This window comes from Anthonomus grandis, chromosome 3 (assembly GCF_022605725.1).
Source record: "Anthonomus grandis grandis chromosome 3, icAntGran1.3, whole genome shotgun sequence".
Classification (NCBI taxonomy): domain Eukaryota; kingdom Metazoa; phylum Arthropoda; class Insecta; order Coleoptera; family Curculionidae; genus Anthonomus; species Anthonomus grandis.
This window is the reverse complement of record NC_065548.1, coordinates 32,664,112-32,684,940: the sequence shown is the minus strand read 5'-3', so window position 1 is coordinate 32,684,940 and position 20,829 is coordinate 32,664,112. Positions and strand designations below refer to the sequence as shown.

Genomic DNA, 20,829 nt, shown 5'->3' with positions numbered 1-20,829 from the left:
TGTATATCCTGCAAAGAAAAGCGGCACAACCTGACAACTCTGCCACAAGAACACTTGCTTGATGTTACTGCAATACTCGATCGTTGATGTCTTTTTGCAGCATGGGGAGCCCAGGAGACACCTTAGGTTAGGATTGGCGGGAAAATTTTCTTACCAAAATATCATCCGTTATTCGGAAATCTGCAGATATAAGTACAAAATATAAACTGAAACTGTAGCATCCAAAGCAAATTTAACGTATAAACACAAATTCTAAATTATTGCACTTATAATGAACTCAATTTTACAAATATTTACAAGAACAAATCAAAACCATGCATCAGCTAGCGATGTTGACAAATATCTTATATCAAAATGCATAAATACGTATATATTTTACATACATATAAATTATTAAGTGCCAATTTACAAATACAACTAATTATCCAGTTCCAGAAAATTGTCCACCAATTCAAACTTTGCTGCTGAAAATTTTAGTAATAATTTTAGTATAGATAGGCCATGTACACCAATTAATAAATTGCTGGTGTAGTCTGCTAGTATAGTCTGGTTCAGGTCAAAAAATTGAAGATATAAAAGCTGGCAAGTTGTACATGAAATAATAAGACACTATACATAACATTATATTTTATAGTAATAAATTGCCCATTAACAACAACATGTTATAAAGTTGGCTTGTTTTCAGTATGCTCACGAATTAACTCTTTTATGTTATGTACAGTTTTTTTTTGTGACCATAAGACTTTAACGCAATGTATTTAAATTTGAAATATTTTAATATAATTTAATAAAGCTTCTTTCATTTATCAAAGCCTTAGATTAGTGGTTATAAAAGTATGAAGCAAACAGGGTTTGGGCTTATAAAAAGGGTGATATCCATAGCAAAATTAACCATAATTGTATAGGTTTCAATAATTGTAAAATTTTTACCAGTTTAGAAAATAACCATATTTATTGCAAATGTATTTAAATGGCAAATATACGTATAAATATATCAGAACAGAATATAAACATTAATGGATAAGATATTTTGTTTTATAACAGTAACTACTTATTAAGAATAAAATTCATACTAAAGCATAATCTTGACTAGGTTGATATTGTTGGTACGTTGATCTTGCATTATGAGGTTGTACAGGTGTCTGATTTCTTTCGGTTGCCTTGGCAAATGTCGATCTGAAAATTAGAATGAGACTTTATTATGTGTGATGTCTGCAATAGTCAGTTGAGCAAATTTTGAGGCTCTTTCTTTTAACATAATTTTATTGTAGGAAAAGTGTAGTAAATCTTTATTTCAATAAAACTCTAACAAAGTAACCGTCAAACCCAAATTTTGATTTTCTTCTCAATGATCTTTTTAAGTTTTATTGTGGCTGGTAGATACTAACAGTACTACTTATTTCATGCAGGAATTGTCTATATTTTCAGTAAGATTCCAAGATGACAGATGACCTAAACATGGTAAAATCTGGAGGGAAACCATTTCGACAGATTTGGGTTAATGGGTCATTTTTCAGCTGAGAGTTGAAGACTTTAGCTGGTTTCGCTTTAAGCGGATTTACAAAGGAAATACCTTATCTAGGTCTGATTTTTTTTTGCGAGTTAAATTAAAGTTTTGCCGAGGCATAAGAAACAGACTAAAGAGTTTTTAAGGTTTCCTGTGTTATTTTGTCATAAAAATTCCAAAGAAAGGCCATATTCGAACCTAGGTAAGTTGCACATGGCACATGGTCAACTTATTCTTTTAATTTTCATTTAAAGTTTATAAAGGCATCCGACTTTTTAAAGCGAAATTTTAATGAAAAATTATTTTGCTCACCTCAGAAATTCCTCAGTTCAGTTTCTCACATGTAGTTTTGTTTTTAGGCCTTTTTTTTCTTTCTTCTTCTTTTCCTATTTGCCGCCTTATAACTACCACTTGGGCTTCCTCATCTATTTGTTCAATTCATCACTGATATTGTGAAGGATTTGATGAAATTTAATGGTCTGAGCCCCATCGAACACACTTGAGCTTCTTCTGGATATCCTGAAATCCATCACAGGGCATAGTACTGGCTGGATCACTTTGTCGAACCACCACAGAAGACACTGTCCTTCCTGAGACACACCAGGTGGGCCCCGTGACCGTCTAGTTATCAACCAGGGCGAGAACAAGGACCACAGGTATCACAGAATAATATAACCATTTAGAAGTGTAAAACAAAGACCACACGCATTATTTTCGGCATTGTTAATACTAATTGAACAATTTATCGCATATATATTTACTAGTTTTACTTTAATTTGTGAGGCACCTTGTTGCCATAATCTTTGTTGGGAACTAAGTGTATACGTATATGCGAGGTATATTATAAATTGTACCGTATTTATTTATTCATAAACCGTCGGTTTTTATCACTTTATTTAATTTTATAAATTGCTGAATTCTAGTAAACTTGTAGGTTTCATATGATTAATATCCATTTTTTTTATCCTTTGACACATTGTTCTTGTTCTTGTTCTTATTGATGACTTTGCTATAAGGCAATTGCCAGCTCGATTTGTGTGAGGTCCCTTGTCGACTGGCTTGGAACCATGAAGGGATCTCCTGACTTATTCTGAGATTATAGCTTTAGAGAGCCTTGTTCCTTTTAGCTCACATACAAAAAAAGAAGTAAAATATATTGACGTCCTATGATTGTTGAATAAACGTTAAAAACATTATTAATTAGTATAACAACAAAGGCAAATGAAGAAACATAAATATCACTAATACAATTAAGGATTCAGGAATATGCTGGAAATAAGCAGGTTGAGCTTTAAAGTTTGATTCTATTTTTACTTAGGAAATGCATGAGTGTTTCTATAGGTTCGCTATTTGTAGTGTTAAGTATATCATGGATGGATAATGATAAGATCAGATAAGAGTCATTTAAGTCATCATACCTTCCACAGTCACATAAAGGGTCATCTTTGATATTTATTTTAAATAGATGTGAGTTAGTAAGACAATAACCCGTTCGCATTCTGATTATGGTTGTGATGTGTCTGTACATATTTAATATTGGCAAACCATCTTTTATAGGGGAAGTCGAATTGAATTATACTATAGTTATAATGTTTAGTCTCAACTAGCTATTTCCATTTGTTTGAAAAATTATTTTTTATTTTATTTTTGACTATCTTAAGAATATCATTTTTGTCAATGAGCATTTTTCTGGGGACATTTAAGTTGTATCCAACCTTCGCCAAAGTATCCGCTTCTGAATTTCTCAGTATATTTTCGTGACCCGGTATCCAAGCAAGCTGGATGTCAAAGCCTTTTTCATTGGTTGTACTAATTAGTTGCTTTGTTATGATAATCCAGCGATCTATCCTTGCAGATAAAAGATTACTATTGAGTTTTGTAACCGCGCTCAATGAATCCGAAAAGATGATAGCTTTCTTTATTTGTTTTTCTATTGCAGTTTTTACCGCATCGTAAATTGCAATGATTTCCGCTTTATAGATGTTGAGACAGTCCGGTAACCTTGATGAGAATTTAGTATAACCTTTTTCTTTAAACTTGCTTGATCTTTCAATACATTTTTGACTTGTTGAAATGTCGCCTTCTCCTATGTTAAGGTTAATTAATTTTAGGGGCGCAGTCAGTGTTTTAAAGTTGCATTCGCTCCTCTACTGATTGATTTAATATATGATCGAAACTTCTGAAGTGCCAGTATTAAATAGGGAGTTGTATCCCGTTGCCAGAACTCCGGTCTATGTATTAGCTTCATTCTAGTATTATTTAAGAGCTGTGTGATGGGGTGATTTGTAATAATTACGAACTTTGATATCAGTTTCCTTCTGTGTTCCAAGTCTATCGCGGATGTCTCTGCTAATAGTGCCGCTCTAGGGGTGGATTTCATGCATCCCAAACAGATTCGCAAACGCTCTAAGAACACAACATCTAACACGTTGAGTACCGTCCCGTTACCCGGTTTAATACATAAATCGGATCGAAAATCTAAGTCAGATCTAACTAAGGCAAAAAAGGTTACTAAAAGAGTGGTTGGATCTGCACCCCACCATACTCTACATTATGCCCTTAAAACACTGAGTGATTTTTTGGCTTTGTTGGCTGTTTTCTATATGTACCTTTCATTTTCAAATTGTTCTGTATCCACATGCCTAAATATCTTACTCGGTGTTTAAAGGGGATAACAACATTGTTGATAACGATTGGTGGAGGGTTAATATTATTCTTTCCCCTTGTAAACCACATTGCTTCGCGTTTATTAATTAAAAGCACTAAGTTATTTACGTTAAAAAATTTATTTATCTTTTTAATCGCATGATAAATTTTATCAACCATAATGGACACATTTTTTCCCTTTACCATAATGACCAAATCGTCAGCATATCCTGTCAATTCAACATCCTCTAGATTCAAAAGAAACACTTCTTTAATATAGATGTTAAACAAAACGGTATATTAAGGAGGTAATATAACAATACGGTATAATAAACGGTATATAACAATATATTAAGGAGGATTTGCTTAGTTTTAAAAGGTAAATGAGAAAACATTTCGAAAGGTTATCCATGCCTAGTGCAGACGATTTTTTATTTTTCAATCCATAAGGTAATTCGGTTAGGGTAAAGAGAGAAAGGGTTTCCTTTTCATTTGGGGTCATTTATTGAAAACTAGGGTCGATATTTATAACCGATATATTTCTGAGAATAGATTTTTTGAGAATGTCTGGAATATCCACATTGAATTTATTTGTTTTAGAGTTATTATTGAAATTACTTATTTTATTCCAGACATATTTATTTCCCGAAGTTCTACTCGTATTTAGGGTTCCACATTTAAATTTTTCTCTTTTTTTGATATTTAATTTTTTCCTAGTTAGAGCGATGATTTTTTTTTGCCTTAATAAAGTTTTCGATTGTTGGAAGTTGGTTAAATGTCAAAATTTTCCTTTCTTCAACCCAGGATGAACATTCCCTATCCCACCAGGGATTCCCTCTCTTAGTGATTGAGCCACATTGCTTCACTGGAATGACCTGGTCTGCTACTAAATTAATTATGTCAATTAATTCATCATATTTTAGATTATTGCTTGAATCACTTATAGATAACACAACCTTGTCATGATATGCATCCCAATCGGCTTTACGAAAATTCCTAGCATTGAATGAATTTACAATATAATTGTGAGTAAAATTGTTATTATTGACTATGAGGCAGATAAGGAATCTCTATTACACAATCCATAGTAGTATACCAATTGGCCTGTTATGCTAAATTTGCACTGATCATTGTTAAATCAACAGCACTTGATATATTTTCTGCTAATTGAAAACGGGTCGTTGAACTATCATTCATGATCACTAGTTCATTCTCGAATACAAAATCAATTATTATGTTTCCGCCTTTATTGGGAGTACAGTTATCCCATAAGGGGTGATGAAAATTTAAATCCCCCATGATGATGGTATTTTTTGGATTATTATTTATGAGTTTTTTCAAGATGTCTGAATTTAAATTGATATATGAATTACAATATATATTAGCCAAATGGGTATTACTTATTTCCACTATAATATATTGAATATTAACCGATGAATATGTTTTAATAGTTTTGAAAATTCTATTTCTCTTAATGCAAGTTGCTACACCGAAATAATGTTCTGATTTTAGCCAGGTTTCATTTCAGAGGAGAATGTCAGGATTCCATTGAATGATTTTTAGGCTAGAGTTGATGAGGTGTTTGTTTGAATTTTTTATTATCATTATCTAATAATTGGAATCTGAGTGTGAGTCAGAGTCTAAGTCCATGTGATTATCATAATCTGGATTGAAAATAATGTAATTAATACTTTTTTTATTTTTTTCTGACATGTTTAAAATAGTATGTATGATGTTTTCAATATTTTCATGGTATCTAGAAGTACGCGGTTTAAATTTGCTGTGATTGTGAAGTGCACTAGTGCTAGGTATTGGTGAGTTTGTCGTAGCTTGTGTATAAACTGTCATATTTTGTTTTTGAGATTTATCGTCTTTTTGGGGTCTTGAGTTAGGAAACATCAGGTTTTCTTCATGGGCTTTTTTGTCATATCCTTTATGCATTATTCTCTTTTTTTTTTTAAATTTCTGTTAATACTTGTTGCCAAGAACGTTTAATTAGGTCGGATTTGTAATGTTCAGTTCGTCTTTGTGAGGGGATTATTAAATTATCTTGGGAGTTACCTTTATTTTTATTGTTATTTTTTATATTGGGGAAGTCATTTGGACGATAGATAAATTCATCCCTTGGAATGTATGGTTTTTAATACTTTTACTCGCATCATAGAAAGTTATATTTTCATAGGCCATTAGCTCTTTAATAACTTTTTGTCGAGTATATTCTGGGCATTTTTTATCTGTTGATTTATGATTGTCTTTACAATATAAACATTGTGTATTGCAGGTAGAATGTTCTTCTTCACTATTTTAATGTGTTTTCTTTCGCACAGCTAAAACATCTTTATTTACCCTTGCAGTTATTGCGGGTATGTCGAAAACGCAGACATCGGAAACATTGAGTAACTGGTAAAATATAAATGGAAATTGGCCTTTCTAGTTGATAAAAGGTGTTTGATTTGGGTAAAATCATACCCTTAAACGTAAAAAGTATAGTTCCTGTGGGTTCATATGATTTTGCGATTGAACCTTTTGGCATCTAATATTTCCACATCACTATTGGTTTTACAAAATTTTATTAGTTCATCCTCACCTATTTTGAAGTCAATTTACGTTACCAACCGTTTACATCATACAAAGTTAAAGAGTATGAATATTTTATAGCCTTTGTCTAATAGAGTTTTATTTTTCATAAAGTTGTTGGCTGCTTGAAAATTAATAAATTCAACTGAAATCCTATTAACACCTTTGTTTTTAATACTTTTTAAATCAGTAAGATTTAAGTTAAATATGTCCCTAGCAATCTTAATATTATTAAATCTGCCAACATTGAAACCTAGTATTTCATTAGATTAGATATTTCATTAATTATATTTTGGTTTGCTTTGAAAATAGTATTTTTTTGTTATTTGCCGATGATTTAAAGTTTTATAGGGTGATCAGTTCAGAACAAGACATGGTTCTCTTGCAAGATGATCTAAATAGATTGTGTGAATGGTATGTTGGTAATAGTTGGCTTTGAATGTGGGTAAATGCAGTTACATTAGTTTCTACAAAAGAAACAAACAAGTAATTTTGTCCTATACTATTGATAATGTTAATCTTAGGTACACTGTAGTAGTCAAGGACCTTGGTATCTTTTTTGATGAACAATTGAATTTTAATACCCATGTGAATACTATTATAACTAAAGCATTTAAGGTCCTTGGTTTCCTGCGCAATTGTAAAGATCTGTCGGTTAATACTTGCAAAAGGTTATACATATCACTTGTTGTCTCTTTGTTGAAGTATAGATCAATAATTTGGTCTCCTCTTTACATGAATAATTGTATGGCACTAGGGAGAGTTCAAAATAAATTTCTACGATTCTGCCTTTATAAACTTCACATTCCAGTTCCTAATGACTATTGTCATGATGAAGATGCAAAGTTTTCTTAAGAAACTGAGAATGATTTAATGTTTACTTATAAACTTTTGAATGGCCTTGTGACAAATTACAAAAATTCGGGACAAATCCCGAACTACTTAATAAAATTTCATTTAATATTCCACACCGTAATCTGAGGGTAAATCGATTGTTTTCTTTGCCTCATCATCGTACCAACTATGCTATGCACTCGCCTGTCGAAAGAACCTTGAGGCTAGTAAACTGTACTGTTTGAGTTGAAGTTTTGGGAATTTCCCTATTGCATTTTAGGAGTCTTATTAGGAGTTTGTTTTTTAATATAAATTTGGTTTATGATTATTAATTTGAAGTACATTTGATTATTGTCATGAATAATAATATATTTTGTTTTTTCTAAGCTAATTTTGCATTGTTAATGGTTTAGATTTTGAGAGATTGTTATTACTACTTGTAAAACAGCTTAATTAAAGTGGTAATACGATTAAGCCTGATAATTAGTGTTAATTAGTAATTAATAATAATAATAATAATAATAATAAATGTCTTTATTCTTGTAAACATATATGTTTGACAAAAAAAGGCGAAGTTTAGCTTTACATAGCTACTCTACTTAACAATTAACTAAGTCTAACATAGAGAAACATGATATCAAAAGCGAAAGATTAAAATTAAATTAAATCTAACATGCAAGAACACTTATAAAATAAAATATTATTATAAGTAGTTATAAGTAGTTATAAGTAGGTAAATAATATTTTTAGCTAAACGTGACCAATATTCGTGAGTCACATATCTAAAACAACCAATTGTAAGAAAAATCTATGACTGTATCTTAAGGCAACGTTGTGGGCATTATAGCGATATTCAAGTTTATCATAGAGATATTGGAGTGATGTGGAAAGAATTAGTCGGTATATAAAAATTGAATAGGCATATATATGCAATTTATCAACTTTAAGCCATTCTAGCTCAACCAGTTTTTCAGAAACATGATCATACTTTCTTATTCCGCAAACAAATCTACAACGAGTATTTTTAATTTTCTGCAATCTATTTTTAGTAAGTAAATCTAAAGAGGCATAATATACTAAATAGCAGTAATCAATGATGGAAAAGACAAGACTTTCGCAGAGCTTTTTTCTTAACTTATGATTAATTATGTGAATATTACTTTATAGTGGTCTTAAAATGGCATAGCATCTTTTAGTAATAAAAGAGACATGTTCGCGGAAATTTAGGTTATTATCAACCATAAGCCCAAGATTTCTAACACTGCTCACATATGGAAGCTTTTCAGAATGTATGTTTAGATTAGTAATGCTCTCTATCATTTCTCGGTGCTTTGGATAACAAAAAGTTAAAGCTAAGCATTTTTTTGCCTTAAGCACAAGGTTATTTCTCTTTGAATATTGATATATTTGTTCAAGATCTTTATTTATTCTATAAAAAGCCTCGGCAATGGATGAAAGGTCGAATGAATATCGCATTTGGGTATCATCAGCAAAACAATACATACTGCAATATATAATCGAACCAAAAATGTCTGAAGTGTATACCAAAAATAATAGCGGTCCAAGTATGGATCCTTGTAGCACTCCAGAAGTAATGCACACCAAATCCGACACCATATCCCCAATCACGACTCTCTGATACTGGTCACTCAAATAATTTATAAAAAACTTAATGCAAGTCGGATCAAGGCCATAGTATTCGAGCTTGGCACAAAGCAAATCATGATCCAGAGTGTCGAAAGCCTTCGAAAAATCCAAAAGAATTAAGACTGTAGCTTTGTTTACATCGCGAGACCTATAAATATCATCTATTACATTTAATAATACGGACGTTGTACTATATCCTTTTCGAAAGCCAGACTGCAGAGGACTTAGAATATTTTTGGAGGCATATTCATAAAGCTGAATGTATACTACCCTTTCTAGTATTTTGGAAATTGTAGGAAGTATACTAATGGGTCTTAAATCCGAATATGCTTCGGGATTATTGATCTTAGGTAAAGGAGTTATATGCGAGACCTTCCACAATTCTGGAAAGTAACCATTTTCCAAACAACAGTTAATAATATGGATTATATGCTTATATATAGCAGGAAGACAGTATTTAAGCATTTTTGCGTTTATGTTATCACAACCAACAGCGTTACTTTTAAGATTGCTGACTATTTTAACAATTTCGCCAAACGACGTAAGTTGAAAGTGAAAAGTACAATTTCCATTTAATTTATTAGTCCTAAAAAACGAGGCATGCTCTGTACAGTTTTTAGAGTTACTAAAGACTGAGGAGAAATATTGATTTATATTAGGTTTTTTAAATTGATAGGAATTTCATTTTTATCTTTAATTTGAATATCCATACTTTTAAGAGTTTTCCAAAGCTGTTTTATATCTTTGTTAGTCTCACAATATTCCAAAAATGCATTTTTTTCACGCCTTAATAGCGATACAACTGCATTACGCAGTTGTTTGTATGTGTTAAAGTCAATTAGATTTTTATCCTTTTTATATTTTTTTAGAAATTTGTCTCTATCTTTCATAACTGCCTCTATTGTATCCGTTAACCAAGGACAACTCTTTTTTGTAATTCTTGAGGTCCTAAGGGGAGCGTAGCGATCAAATAGTTTCAATATTTGATAGTTTAAATAATTAATTTTTTGTTCGATATCAGGCATATAGAATATCCGATCCCAACACACTCTTCCCAGATCCTCAGAAAAAAGATCACCATTAAACTTCTCAAAATCGCGATAAGTCACCACCTTGGGCGGATGCTTTTGCAGCCCGTAGGCAAACGTGGTGTAGATAGCTATATGATCCGATATTAGATCAGCCAAAAGTATTCCAGAAGAAGTTACATAATCAAAGTTATTTGTGTAGATCACGTCTATAATTTTTTCTGTATTAGCAGTGATTCTTGTGGGTTTGTCGATAGTTTGTTTAAAATCGTAAGATATAAAACAGTCATAAAAAATATTTGTTACATTGTGGTCAATATTGCTATCGCCAAGAAAAACTACTGGACCATATAGAGTAGTTACATATGACAATAGACTATCCCAGTATTCCACACACACCTGCAGGTTTCCCGAAGGCACCCTATACAAACAACCACAACAAAGTTTTAGCCTCCCCACCTGTAATTCCAGAAAAATCAATTCGACCTCCTTAATTCTGGGATAATCGCTAAGAACCACCTTTACCTGTAGATCCATGCGAACATATACACCCACACCACCACCCCTTCCCTCACGATCCAGCCTATAAAATTTATAATGGGGTAAAGAAACCATTGCAGTGGGAATATTTTCATTTAGCCAAGTTTCCGTCACTGCAAAAATATCGAATTCATTTCCGCTAACCATATTTCGTAATTCATTGAAGCCCGTCGAAAAAGAACGCACATTTAAGTGACCAACTTTTAATTGATACATTATAAGACTACCTAACAATCCTTTCTTCTTCTCACAAAATAAATTTAGATTAAAACTTTTGATATTTTATAATAATTACGAAAAATAGAGAACCAAAAGCGTTTAAAAAGTCTAATAAGAAGTAAGTCTTATGCACTAAATAACTTAGGTATACCATACATTAAAATCACAATAGGAAAGTTCGTAGGAAAAAACAGTTGCGGAAGCACTGTTATTTTTAAAAAGTTGCTTTTTGCTTACAAAGAACTCTGTAAAAGTAACTTCATTTGCCTCCAACAAATCAGCCACCTCAAAACTATCCTCATTCACTATTAATTTATTTGTTATTATTTTAGCCGAAAAACCTTTATCTTTTGCTATTTTAAGGAATTTATAGAGGACTTTTTGTTCTTGTTGTTGTTGAGGCGTTAAATCATTGGAAATAACTATACCGGTCCCCTTAAGTTTATAAGCGTTTTTCAGAATTTTTTGCTTATCCGAGAAACGCAGAAATCTCACAATAATCGGTCTTGCAGCCTCTCTAGCCTTTTTGCCCACTATGTATATGTTATCAATGTCCTGGGAATTTATTTTAATAAGCAATTTTGTAGTAAATAGGTGTAGGGTACTTTCCTTTAGAGGATCATCTGTCTTTTCCTGTAGACCAAATATAACTATTTGATTTCTCTTACCAGATTCCTCAAGTTGTTGTACCTTTTTTTGAAGTTTTGAGTTTTCGCCTTCCAATTCTTTGTGATTTTTAGTGATTTTTAGCTCCAGCTCCTGCATTCTCTCTTGAAAACTATTGAAATCTGTTTTTGTTGCTTCTACGTCAATTTTAATATTGTCATTTTGTAATTTAACTTCTTGCAATAACTCAAAAATTTGTTGATTCGTTATCGGTGACATTGCCCTACATTTATTTTGGCCGGTCTTCCCGTATAGTAGGCCCGGTTTGCCGGTAAAGTTGATCTCTTATCGATCTTTGTGTAGCACAACAAAAAACAAATTCCAACTTTGTGAGGCAGTCGGATACAAAATGTATTGTTTATATTGTCTTTAATGCTGTTTTATGAATAAAATCATTATTAGACTTACAGTTTTCTTATTTTATTGTATTATCTGGCACTAAGACTTCAATTTGCACTACGTTTTATATTTTACTAATCAAACTGCAATATTTCTAAGTTTATTCGGGACTATTATAAAGATGCGTATTGATAATAGACCACCTACTATGTATATATGATTAGTGGTTAGGTAGTCTATCTTTTATTTCTTTTTCAGAAATATATATATGTTTTGTAATGGGGTTGATCCCGTGTATTGATGAAATAAATAATTTAATAATAAACATCAACATTCATTCTCTTTTTTTTGTAACAAGTGCCTATATTAGTACTACCTTGATCACAAATAGTTGCACAGACCTTCATTCTAATTGAGTGCAAGTCTTTAATGCGGTTAATTATAAGACTTTTTATAACCTCCGCCTAAACTGTATGTTGTGTAAAAAAGTAGGACATTGGCATTTTATAAGTCCTTGAGTCATGAATATAAGAGCATGTTATGTTTGCTTGGAGTTTTTACTCTGAGAACCTAAGTCTTTAAACTCTGAAATTCTTTGACTGGATTTTTCATAGCAATTGAGAGCTAATGAATTCTTTAATTACTTCATTAAGATATTCTTCTATAAATTAAAACTTCATTCAATCAATTCTGTCATTATAACGTTGACTAAAAGAGTTGACTAAAACTCTTTCAATCAACGATTATAAAGAGACATTAAAGAAGCAATATACACACTTTCATTTTTCAGAAGTAACCTCAATTTAGATAACTTGCTCATGGTGGATTTATGGAGATTATACATTCCTTTTGTATAACAAAAATTTTCCGTTCAGGAGTTAGGCTATCTTGTGAAATACCAGCATTCTGCATTAGTAAGAATGCTTTTTCTATTCTCTAAAGATAAAAAAATATTTACCAATAAAATTTGTTGAAATATTGGAGCAAACCCTGAGAGTATTGATAGGGAAATTAGGAATAATTAATGGTAAATTAATACATATACATATATGTCTAGAACACTTACCACATTTCAATTTGCAGAAAAAATATAACTTGCAACTAGAAATTACGGCAAATAGACAGCTATTAATTTCTGCAAATTTTTCTTGACCCACGAGGCGACGCCTTAACAAAATATAAATAACTAATAGATCTAATTTGACCCTATTTTCCACAATGTTCTGTTAATAATAGAGGCAGAGGAAGTCGAGTTACCATTGAATGGGCAGTTTGAGTATGTCAAGATTTTATGCCACAGATTGTTACCAAAGAAGCATTGACGAGATTTTAATTTTGGAATTAGCGAAACTACTGCAAGTCGTTGGATCCATAAAATTACTAAAATTATTGATAATCACCTTGCTGACAGATTCATTAATTTTCCAAATATAAGAGATGAGAGACAAATTAATAAATTAACATTTATGGTGAGATCCAATTTCCCTGGCTATTGATTGCACCTATGTTGCCATATTTAAATCAAAAGTGAATGAACAAAACAAGATTTGGTAATTTTCCATGAAATTATATAGGCATATATTTAAATAAAAAAAACACGGAGGCGAAAAAAAATTACAAAATAAATGAAAATTCTTAGTGTTTATCAATAGAAAAGATAATTGACGTTTCCATCTGTCAAATGTTAGGAAAGATAATAAAAATATACCAAGAAACCTAAATCAAATCGAATAAAACGAGTTTATCCGACGATTGAAATTTAGAATCACCCTTCTTGTAACGACTGAGTCGCGATAAAATTTAAATTCGTGATCGTATCGAGATCGAATCGTGATTTTACAATCCCAGCCCAAGTTTCATGGGGCTGGTGCTTAATGAAGACTATCTTTCTTTGCGGCAGGGTTTACCCAAATGACACGGCACGGCAGTGCCCTATAAACCCTAATTAACCCCTATAAACTGTTTATCTATGGGCAGTGCCTAACACGTACTCACAATAAACGCGTGATTTACTCTTACGCATTAAGCAGTTGCGTCGATCAATGATATTACTACATTTTCGATATTACTTGATATCAAATATTAATTTTTGATATTACTACACATTATTTTACCTAAAAAAGTATACACTGTTTAAATTTTTATTTTCAATTTCTAAGGTTCGAAATTTGTCATAAAAGTATCAATTCAGCTTCATATTTTAAATATAAAAAAAAATAGTAAATAAGTTAAAAATAGAATAATAATAATAATAATATAATATGAATTTTTAGCGCTGGCGTCGGAAGAACTGGAACTATAATAGCAACTGATATATTAATAAATTCTATAAAGGCTGGAAGAAAAATTGATGTTTTTAATACAGTATTAGAATTAAGAAAACAAAGAAAGTCTATGGTACAAAGACAGGTAACTTAAATTACAAAAAAAAACATTAGTACTTTAATCTAATGCATTTTGCTTCTATCCCTTAGACTCAATACCTTTATATTTATCAAATGATAAGGTGTTTTCTAGAGGAAGGAGGTATAATATAGTAAATATATATATTTTTTTAAATAGTATTTTTTTTTTAACTTTTAGGTTCCTATTCTCTAGATACTCAGGAACATATCTATGAAAATATTCAATTGGCCCAAGATTTTAGAAATAAAGAGGAACAATCTTTATAGTAGGTGACTATTATCCTATTCATTGGGAATGACGTACACTTTCTTATTTGTTCTAGGTTAAAAAATACCATATCGCTATGTAAAGATAATAATGGATAAGATAATAATGTTAAGTTCATTTTTATTCCAAAGAAAAGATACCTACTTTTCTTCTCTTTTCTACCTGCCATAAATTATGATCTGCAAACCAAAGGATCCCAAATGTAATGGAAGTAGATCAGACTTTTTAGTGAACCTTAGGTATAAAATAAAAACATATCTGGACAAAAATAAAATTAAAACTGCCGTCTTGCATTTTCATAAAGGTGCAATTATGTATCTACTTGCCTTATTGTAAAATTAATAAGTAAAATATACGCTGAATTTTGAATTTCTCTTCCTAAAGCTAAATGCAGCTAAAAACATAAATAAATCGTCAACCGAACGACTCAGGAATCGCTCGAAATATTTATTATTGTTATAATATTATTTGGAATATTTCAGCAGGATCGTAAAACGTTTTTTTTTGCCGAATAAGTTGTCCGTGCTTAAGATTTAAAGAAGTTTTTAACATATCCCTTATGTCAACAGTAAATTCGGAAATATTACCTTTTCATAAAAACAATATTATAAAGAAGAGAAAACTGAATACCTAACGTTTTATTATCTTGATTTCACAGGTCAAAGAACTATGCTGCCTTTCAACAATAAAAAAACAGCATGTACTTACAAAAATAAAATTATTAATTCACTTATTTTAGCACTATATTCATAATATATAAAAAATACAAAATGCTACATTGGCTCCTAAATTCTATAGTCCTTTTATTGTCAAGGCTTTTTGTTGGTAATTTGCTTTTTTTACAAGATGGTAACATGGTACATGATAAATTTTATTGAAATAGACATTGCGCTTAAAAGGGAGCGTAGTCGGCCGCCATACTAGGCTTCCAGCTTTGAAAATTTCCGAAAGATAGCGCAGATAACATGTTATTTTAAAATCGTTAGTTTCGTAAAAGACCATCACTCCATCACTGTCGGCTGCACGGAGAGGGAAGGCGGTGGCGGGTGACCAGAGGGAAATAGAATTCTGCGAATTATTTTACTATTTGCCTTTATTTTTGGTTTGTAGTGAACCGTGCTGTTTTGAAGGTTAGAAATAGATCAGCTGTGAAAACGCTTTTGTTTAAATTATTTTTTACATTCTCTGTTAAGTCTACAGCTATGCTTCCCTTCACAGAGGTAAAAATAAAGGCGTCATTTATTTATTATAATTTGGAGTTTATTTTGCCAAATCTTTATTATTAGATCTATATTAAAAAAAGGTATTTAATATTAAAAAAAAAATTGTTACTTTGCAGAAATTTGTTTTATAAAACACCCATATACATATATCCAGATATTTTCGATATTATTTTGATTAGAGTACTTGTTTATGTTAGTTTCTAAGTGACTGGCGACGCGGTGACTGCACCGGAGTAATGTTAGCAACGGAATACCAGCAACGGCGGTTGCCGGGTGGTCACGAGTCGCGCGCGATGTCGAAGCGGCGCTTATGAAAATTGATAGTTTATTCAACACATGCAAAACTTTAGATGCATTATAACTTCCATTAGATTCATTTTCTCAACGCAAAAAATTCCTCTTTACTAAATTTGTTATGTTACGGCACAATTAAAAAAATTATGAAAAATTTTATCGGAAAAAAATTATTTTAAATTCGATATAAGTCGTTTAAAAAGCAAAAAAACACCGTTGTTATGGTCGCAATTTGAGGATTTTTTTAGGGATGACAACTCAATATCTCTACTAACTTACTGGATATACCGTTTGAGAAAGTCAACCAATTTTAAAAAACTATAATGCTTTTACTATGATAAAAGAATAGACCAAATTCGGTATTTTCGACATTTGAAGGGTAAAAAAACACCGTTGCTAGGGGTAAAAAATTTAGATTTTTTTAAGAATGATAATAGAGTATCTCTAGATACTTACTATATATGTCGTTTGAAAAAGCCGACGTATTTTAAAAAACTACAATTTTTTTAGTTTGATATAGGAATAGACCAAATTCGGTATTTTCGACATTTGAAGGGTAAAAAAACACCGTTGCTACGGGTAAAAAATTATGATTTTTTTAAGAATGATAACAGAGTACCTATAGATACTTACTATATATGTCGTTTGAAAAAGCCGACGTATTTTAAAAAACTACAATTTTTTTAGTTTGATATAGGAATAGACCAAATTCGGTATTTTCGACATTTGAAGGGTAAAAAAACACCGTTGCTACGGGTAAAAAATTATGATTTTTTTAAGAATGATAACAGAGTACCTATAGATACTTACTATATATGTCGTTTGAAAAAGCCGACGTATTTTAAAAAACTACAATTTTTTTAGTTTGATATAGGAATAGACCAAATTCGGTATTTTCGACATTTGAAGGGTAAAAAAACACCGTTGCTATGGGTACAAAATTATGATTTTTTTAAGAATGATAACAGAGTACCTATAAATACTTACTATATATGTCGTTTGAAAAAGCCGACGTATTTTAAAAAACTACAATTTTTTTAGTTTGATATAGGAATAGACCAAATTCGGTATTTTCGACATTTGAAGGGTAAAAAAACACCGTTGCTACGGGTAAAAAATTATGATTTTTTTAAGAATGATAACAGAGTATCTATAGATACTTACTATGTATGTCTTTTGAAAAAGCCGACGTATTTTAAAAAACTACAATTTTTTTAGTTTGATATAAGAATAGACCAAATTCGGTATTTTCGACATTTGAAGGGTAAAAAAACACCGTTGCTACGGGTAAAAAATTATGATTTTTTTAGTTTGATATAAGAATAGACCAAATTCGGTATTTTCGACATTTGAAGGGTAAAAAAACACCGTTGCTACGGGTAAAAAATTATGATTTTTTTAAGAATGATAATAGAGTACCTATAGATACTTACTATATATGTCGTTTGAAAAAGCCGACGTATTTTAAAAAACTACAATTTTTTTAGTTTGATAAAAGAATAGACCAAATTCGGTATTTTCGACATTTGAAGGGTAAAAAAACACCGTTGCTACAGGTAAAAAAATATGATTTTTTTAGGAATGATAACAGAGTATCTATAGATACTTACTATGTATGTCATTTGAAAAAGCCGACGTATTTTAAAAAACTACAATTTTTTTAGTTTGATATAAGAATAGACCAAATTCGGTATTTTCGACATTTGAAGGGTAAAAAAACACCGTTGCTACGGGTAAAAAATTATGATTTTTTTAAGAATGATAACAGAATATCTATAGATACTTACTATGTATGTCATTTGAAAAAGCCGACGTATTTTAAAAAACTACAATTTTTTTAGTTTGATAAAAGAATAGACCAAATTCGGTATTTTCGACATTTGAAGGGTAAAAAAACACCGTTGCTAGGGTTAAAAAATTATGATTTTTTTAAGAACGATAACAGAATATCTATAGATACTTACTATGTATGTCTTTTGAAAAAGCCGACGTATTTTAAAAAACTACAATTTTTTTAGTTTGATATAAGAATAGACCAAATTCGGTATTTTTGACATTTGAAGGGTAAAAAAACACCGTTGCTACGGGTAAAAAATTATGATTTTTTTAAGAATGATAACAGAGTATCTATAGATACTTACTATGTATGTCGTTTAAAAAAGCCGACGTATTTTAAAAAACTACAATTTTTTTAGTTTGATATAGGAATAGACCAAATTCGGTATTTTCGACATTTGAAGGGTAAAAAAACACCGTTGCTAGGGTTAAAAAATTATGATTTTTTTAAGAATGATAACAGAGTATCTATAGATACTTACTATGTATGTCGTTTGAAAAAGCCGACGTATTTTAAAAAACTACAATTTTTTTAGTTTGATATAGGAATAGACCAAATTCGGTATTTTCGACATTTGAAGGGTAAAAAAACACCGTTGCTAGGGTTAAAAAATTATGATTTTTTTAAGAATGATAACAGAGTATCTATAGATACTTACTATGTATGTCTTTTGAAAAAGCCGACGTATTTTAAAAAACTACAATTTTTTTAGTTTGATACAAGAATAGACCAAATTCGGTATTTTCGACATTTGAAGGGTAAAAAAACACCGTTGCTAGGGTTAAAAAATTATGATTTTTTTAAGAATGATAACAGAGTATCTATAGATACTTACTATGTATGTCTTTTGAAAAAGCCGACGTATTTTAAAAAACTACAATTTATTTAGTTTGATATAAGAATAGACCAAATTCGGTATTTTCGACATTTGAAGGGTAAAAAAACACCGTTGCTACAGGTAAAAAATTATGATTTTTTTAAGAATGATAACAGAGTATCTATAGATACTTACTATATATGTCGTTTGAAAAAGCCAACGTATTTTAAAAAAACTACAATTTTTTTAGTTTGATATAAGAATAGACCAAATTCGGTATTTTCGACATTTGAAGGGTAAAAAAACACCGTTGCTAGGAGTGAAAAATTAAGATTTTTTTAGGAATGCTAATATAGTATCTATAGATACTTATTATATATGTCGTTTAAAAAAGCCGACGTATTTAAAAAACTAGAATTTTTTCACTATGATAATAGAAGAGACAAAATGCAGTATGTTCGACAATTATTAAGAGGTAAAAAAACATTGTTGCTTTTGGTTACTTTAAAACAAACATTTATTTACAATGTACTAGTACATGCTCTTATTTAATCTAGTAGCCCGATCAAATACAAATTATCTAGGAGTGCTTGAGTGAAGTAAGTGGTCCAAAAGTTCAAAATATGAGCTTTGTAGTTGTCCATTATATTTATCAGGTGATCTTTTGAAGATTGTTCTGCCAATAGCGGGGGGATGTGTTTGTCTTAGTATAATTCCGGTAGAGCCAAATCTTGATCGTTCTGACGAGCTGATTCTTCGAGTAGCAAGTCAGAATAACTAACCAGCTTGGGTCCTGGCGTTCCCTGGTGAACCTAAGATCAAAAACTATACCTACATATTAGTACTACATACATAACTAGACTATATAGACTATATATATTGGGCTTAGGCAAACCATGTGAGATTGGAAGCTTTTCATTTTAGATGTCCAGGTGGAACACTCTTCCTTTTGGAAGACAATTTCTAGGGCTGACCTCCAATCTTGATCCATGCATCTAGAAGTAGATTAATAACTGGTGCATATATTTAATATGAAACTTTGTATTAGATATAGTTATTCCTGCGGTCTCATCAGAATATTGCAGCAAGGTGTTGATTGGCAGTAGTGCTAGATCATGGGAGTATAGAGAGGTAATAATCTATTGGTTAAGAAAAAATAAACTGGTTTACGAAGGTCGGGAAAATGGTAAGGAGCGAAATGTTAGTATAAAAGTTTTTAGTGTTTTGAGTTTACAAAAAAAATTATTGTTTCTTCACGATCCTCTTAAGGCATATTAAGATACAATACATAAATTGAACTTTCGGTCCCCCTTTCTCTCTTAGTCAGCTGAATTTTGCATTAATAAAAGAAATATGAATTTGTGTGCATCAAGTTGAACTATGCAAAATTCGGCGTAACAGGGCTTACCACGAGAAGGTGAGAGTGGAGTTGTTGAGCAGAGGCTAATGCATACCGATTATAAGTATATTATTACATTTAACATAATATTAGATAGGGTGATTTTAATATCATTATTTTAATATTTAGTAAACGTAGGAATAATTCTACGCTTAGAAAAACGTATATATTTTTGTTCGATGTTCGAATCTTTTTGACTACGAATTATAGTTACCCCAATTATTCTTGCAGAATTACGATGGTGTCTAAAATTAGGTCTAAAATATTGTTGACTGTATTCTTGAAGATACGAGGTCGGCTAGATTTGTTGGCGTATTTATCCTGCTATTTACTAAGGTGAAAACTAAAAAACAATTAAGCATCCCACTTTTAAGAGAATAAGTTATCATTCGCAAAAAAAAACTTAATGTTAATTTGGCCAGACTTTATTTCAGATTCCCGGTATATAACTATAGATTATATTCTTATATTAAAATATATTTTCGTTTAGAACCAAATAAAACGTAACTTTTTATTTTGGTGTAATTATATACATATAGGTATGCTGTGGTACGCTTGCACAACCAGAGGCCCCGGCGGGCCA

At 30.9% G+C, this 20,829-nt stretch overlaps 1 protein-coding gene across 1 annotated transcript in view; it reads left to right on the top strand.

Moving 5' to 3' along the window:
• LOC126734049 (receptor-type tyrosine-protein phosphatase O-like) overlaps nucleotides 1–15,038 on the top strand; it is a 171,276-nt gene extending 156,238 nt beyond the window's left edge. Inside the window, exons 7-10 of the mRNA XM_050437567.1 lie at nucleotides 14,277–14,412; nucleotides 14,478–14,529; nucleotides 14,587–14,674; nucleotides 14,732–15,038. Of these exons, the coding sequence (XP_050293524.1) occupies nucleotides 14,277–14,412; nucleotides 14,478–14,529; nucleotides 14,587–14,674; nucleotide 14,732 (277 nt within the window). The 3' untranslated portion in view covers nucleotides 14,733–15,038. The remainder of the gene's footprint in view (nucleotides 1–14,276; nucleotides 14,413–14,477; nucleotides 14,530–14,586; nucleotides 14,675–14,731) is intronic.
• The last annotated feature ends 5,791 nt before the right edge of the window (nucleotides 15,039–20,829 follow it).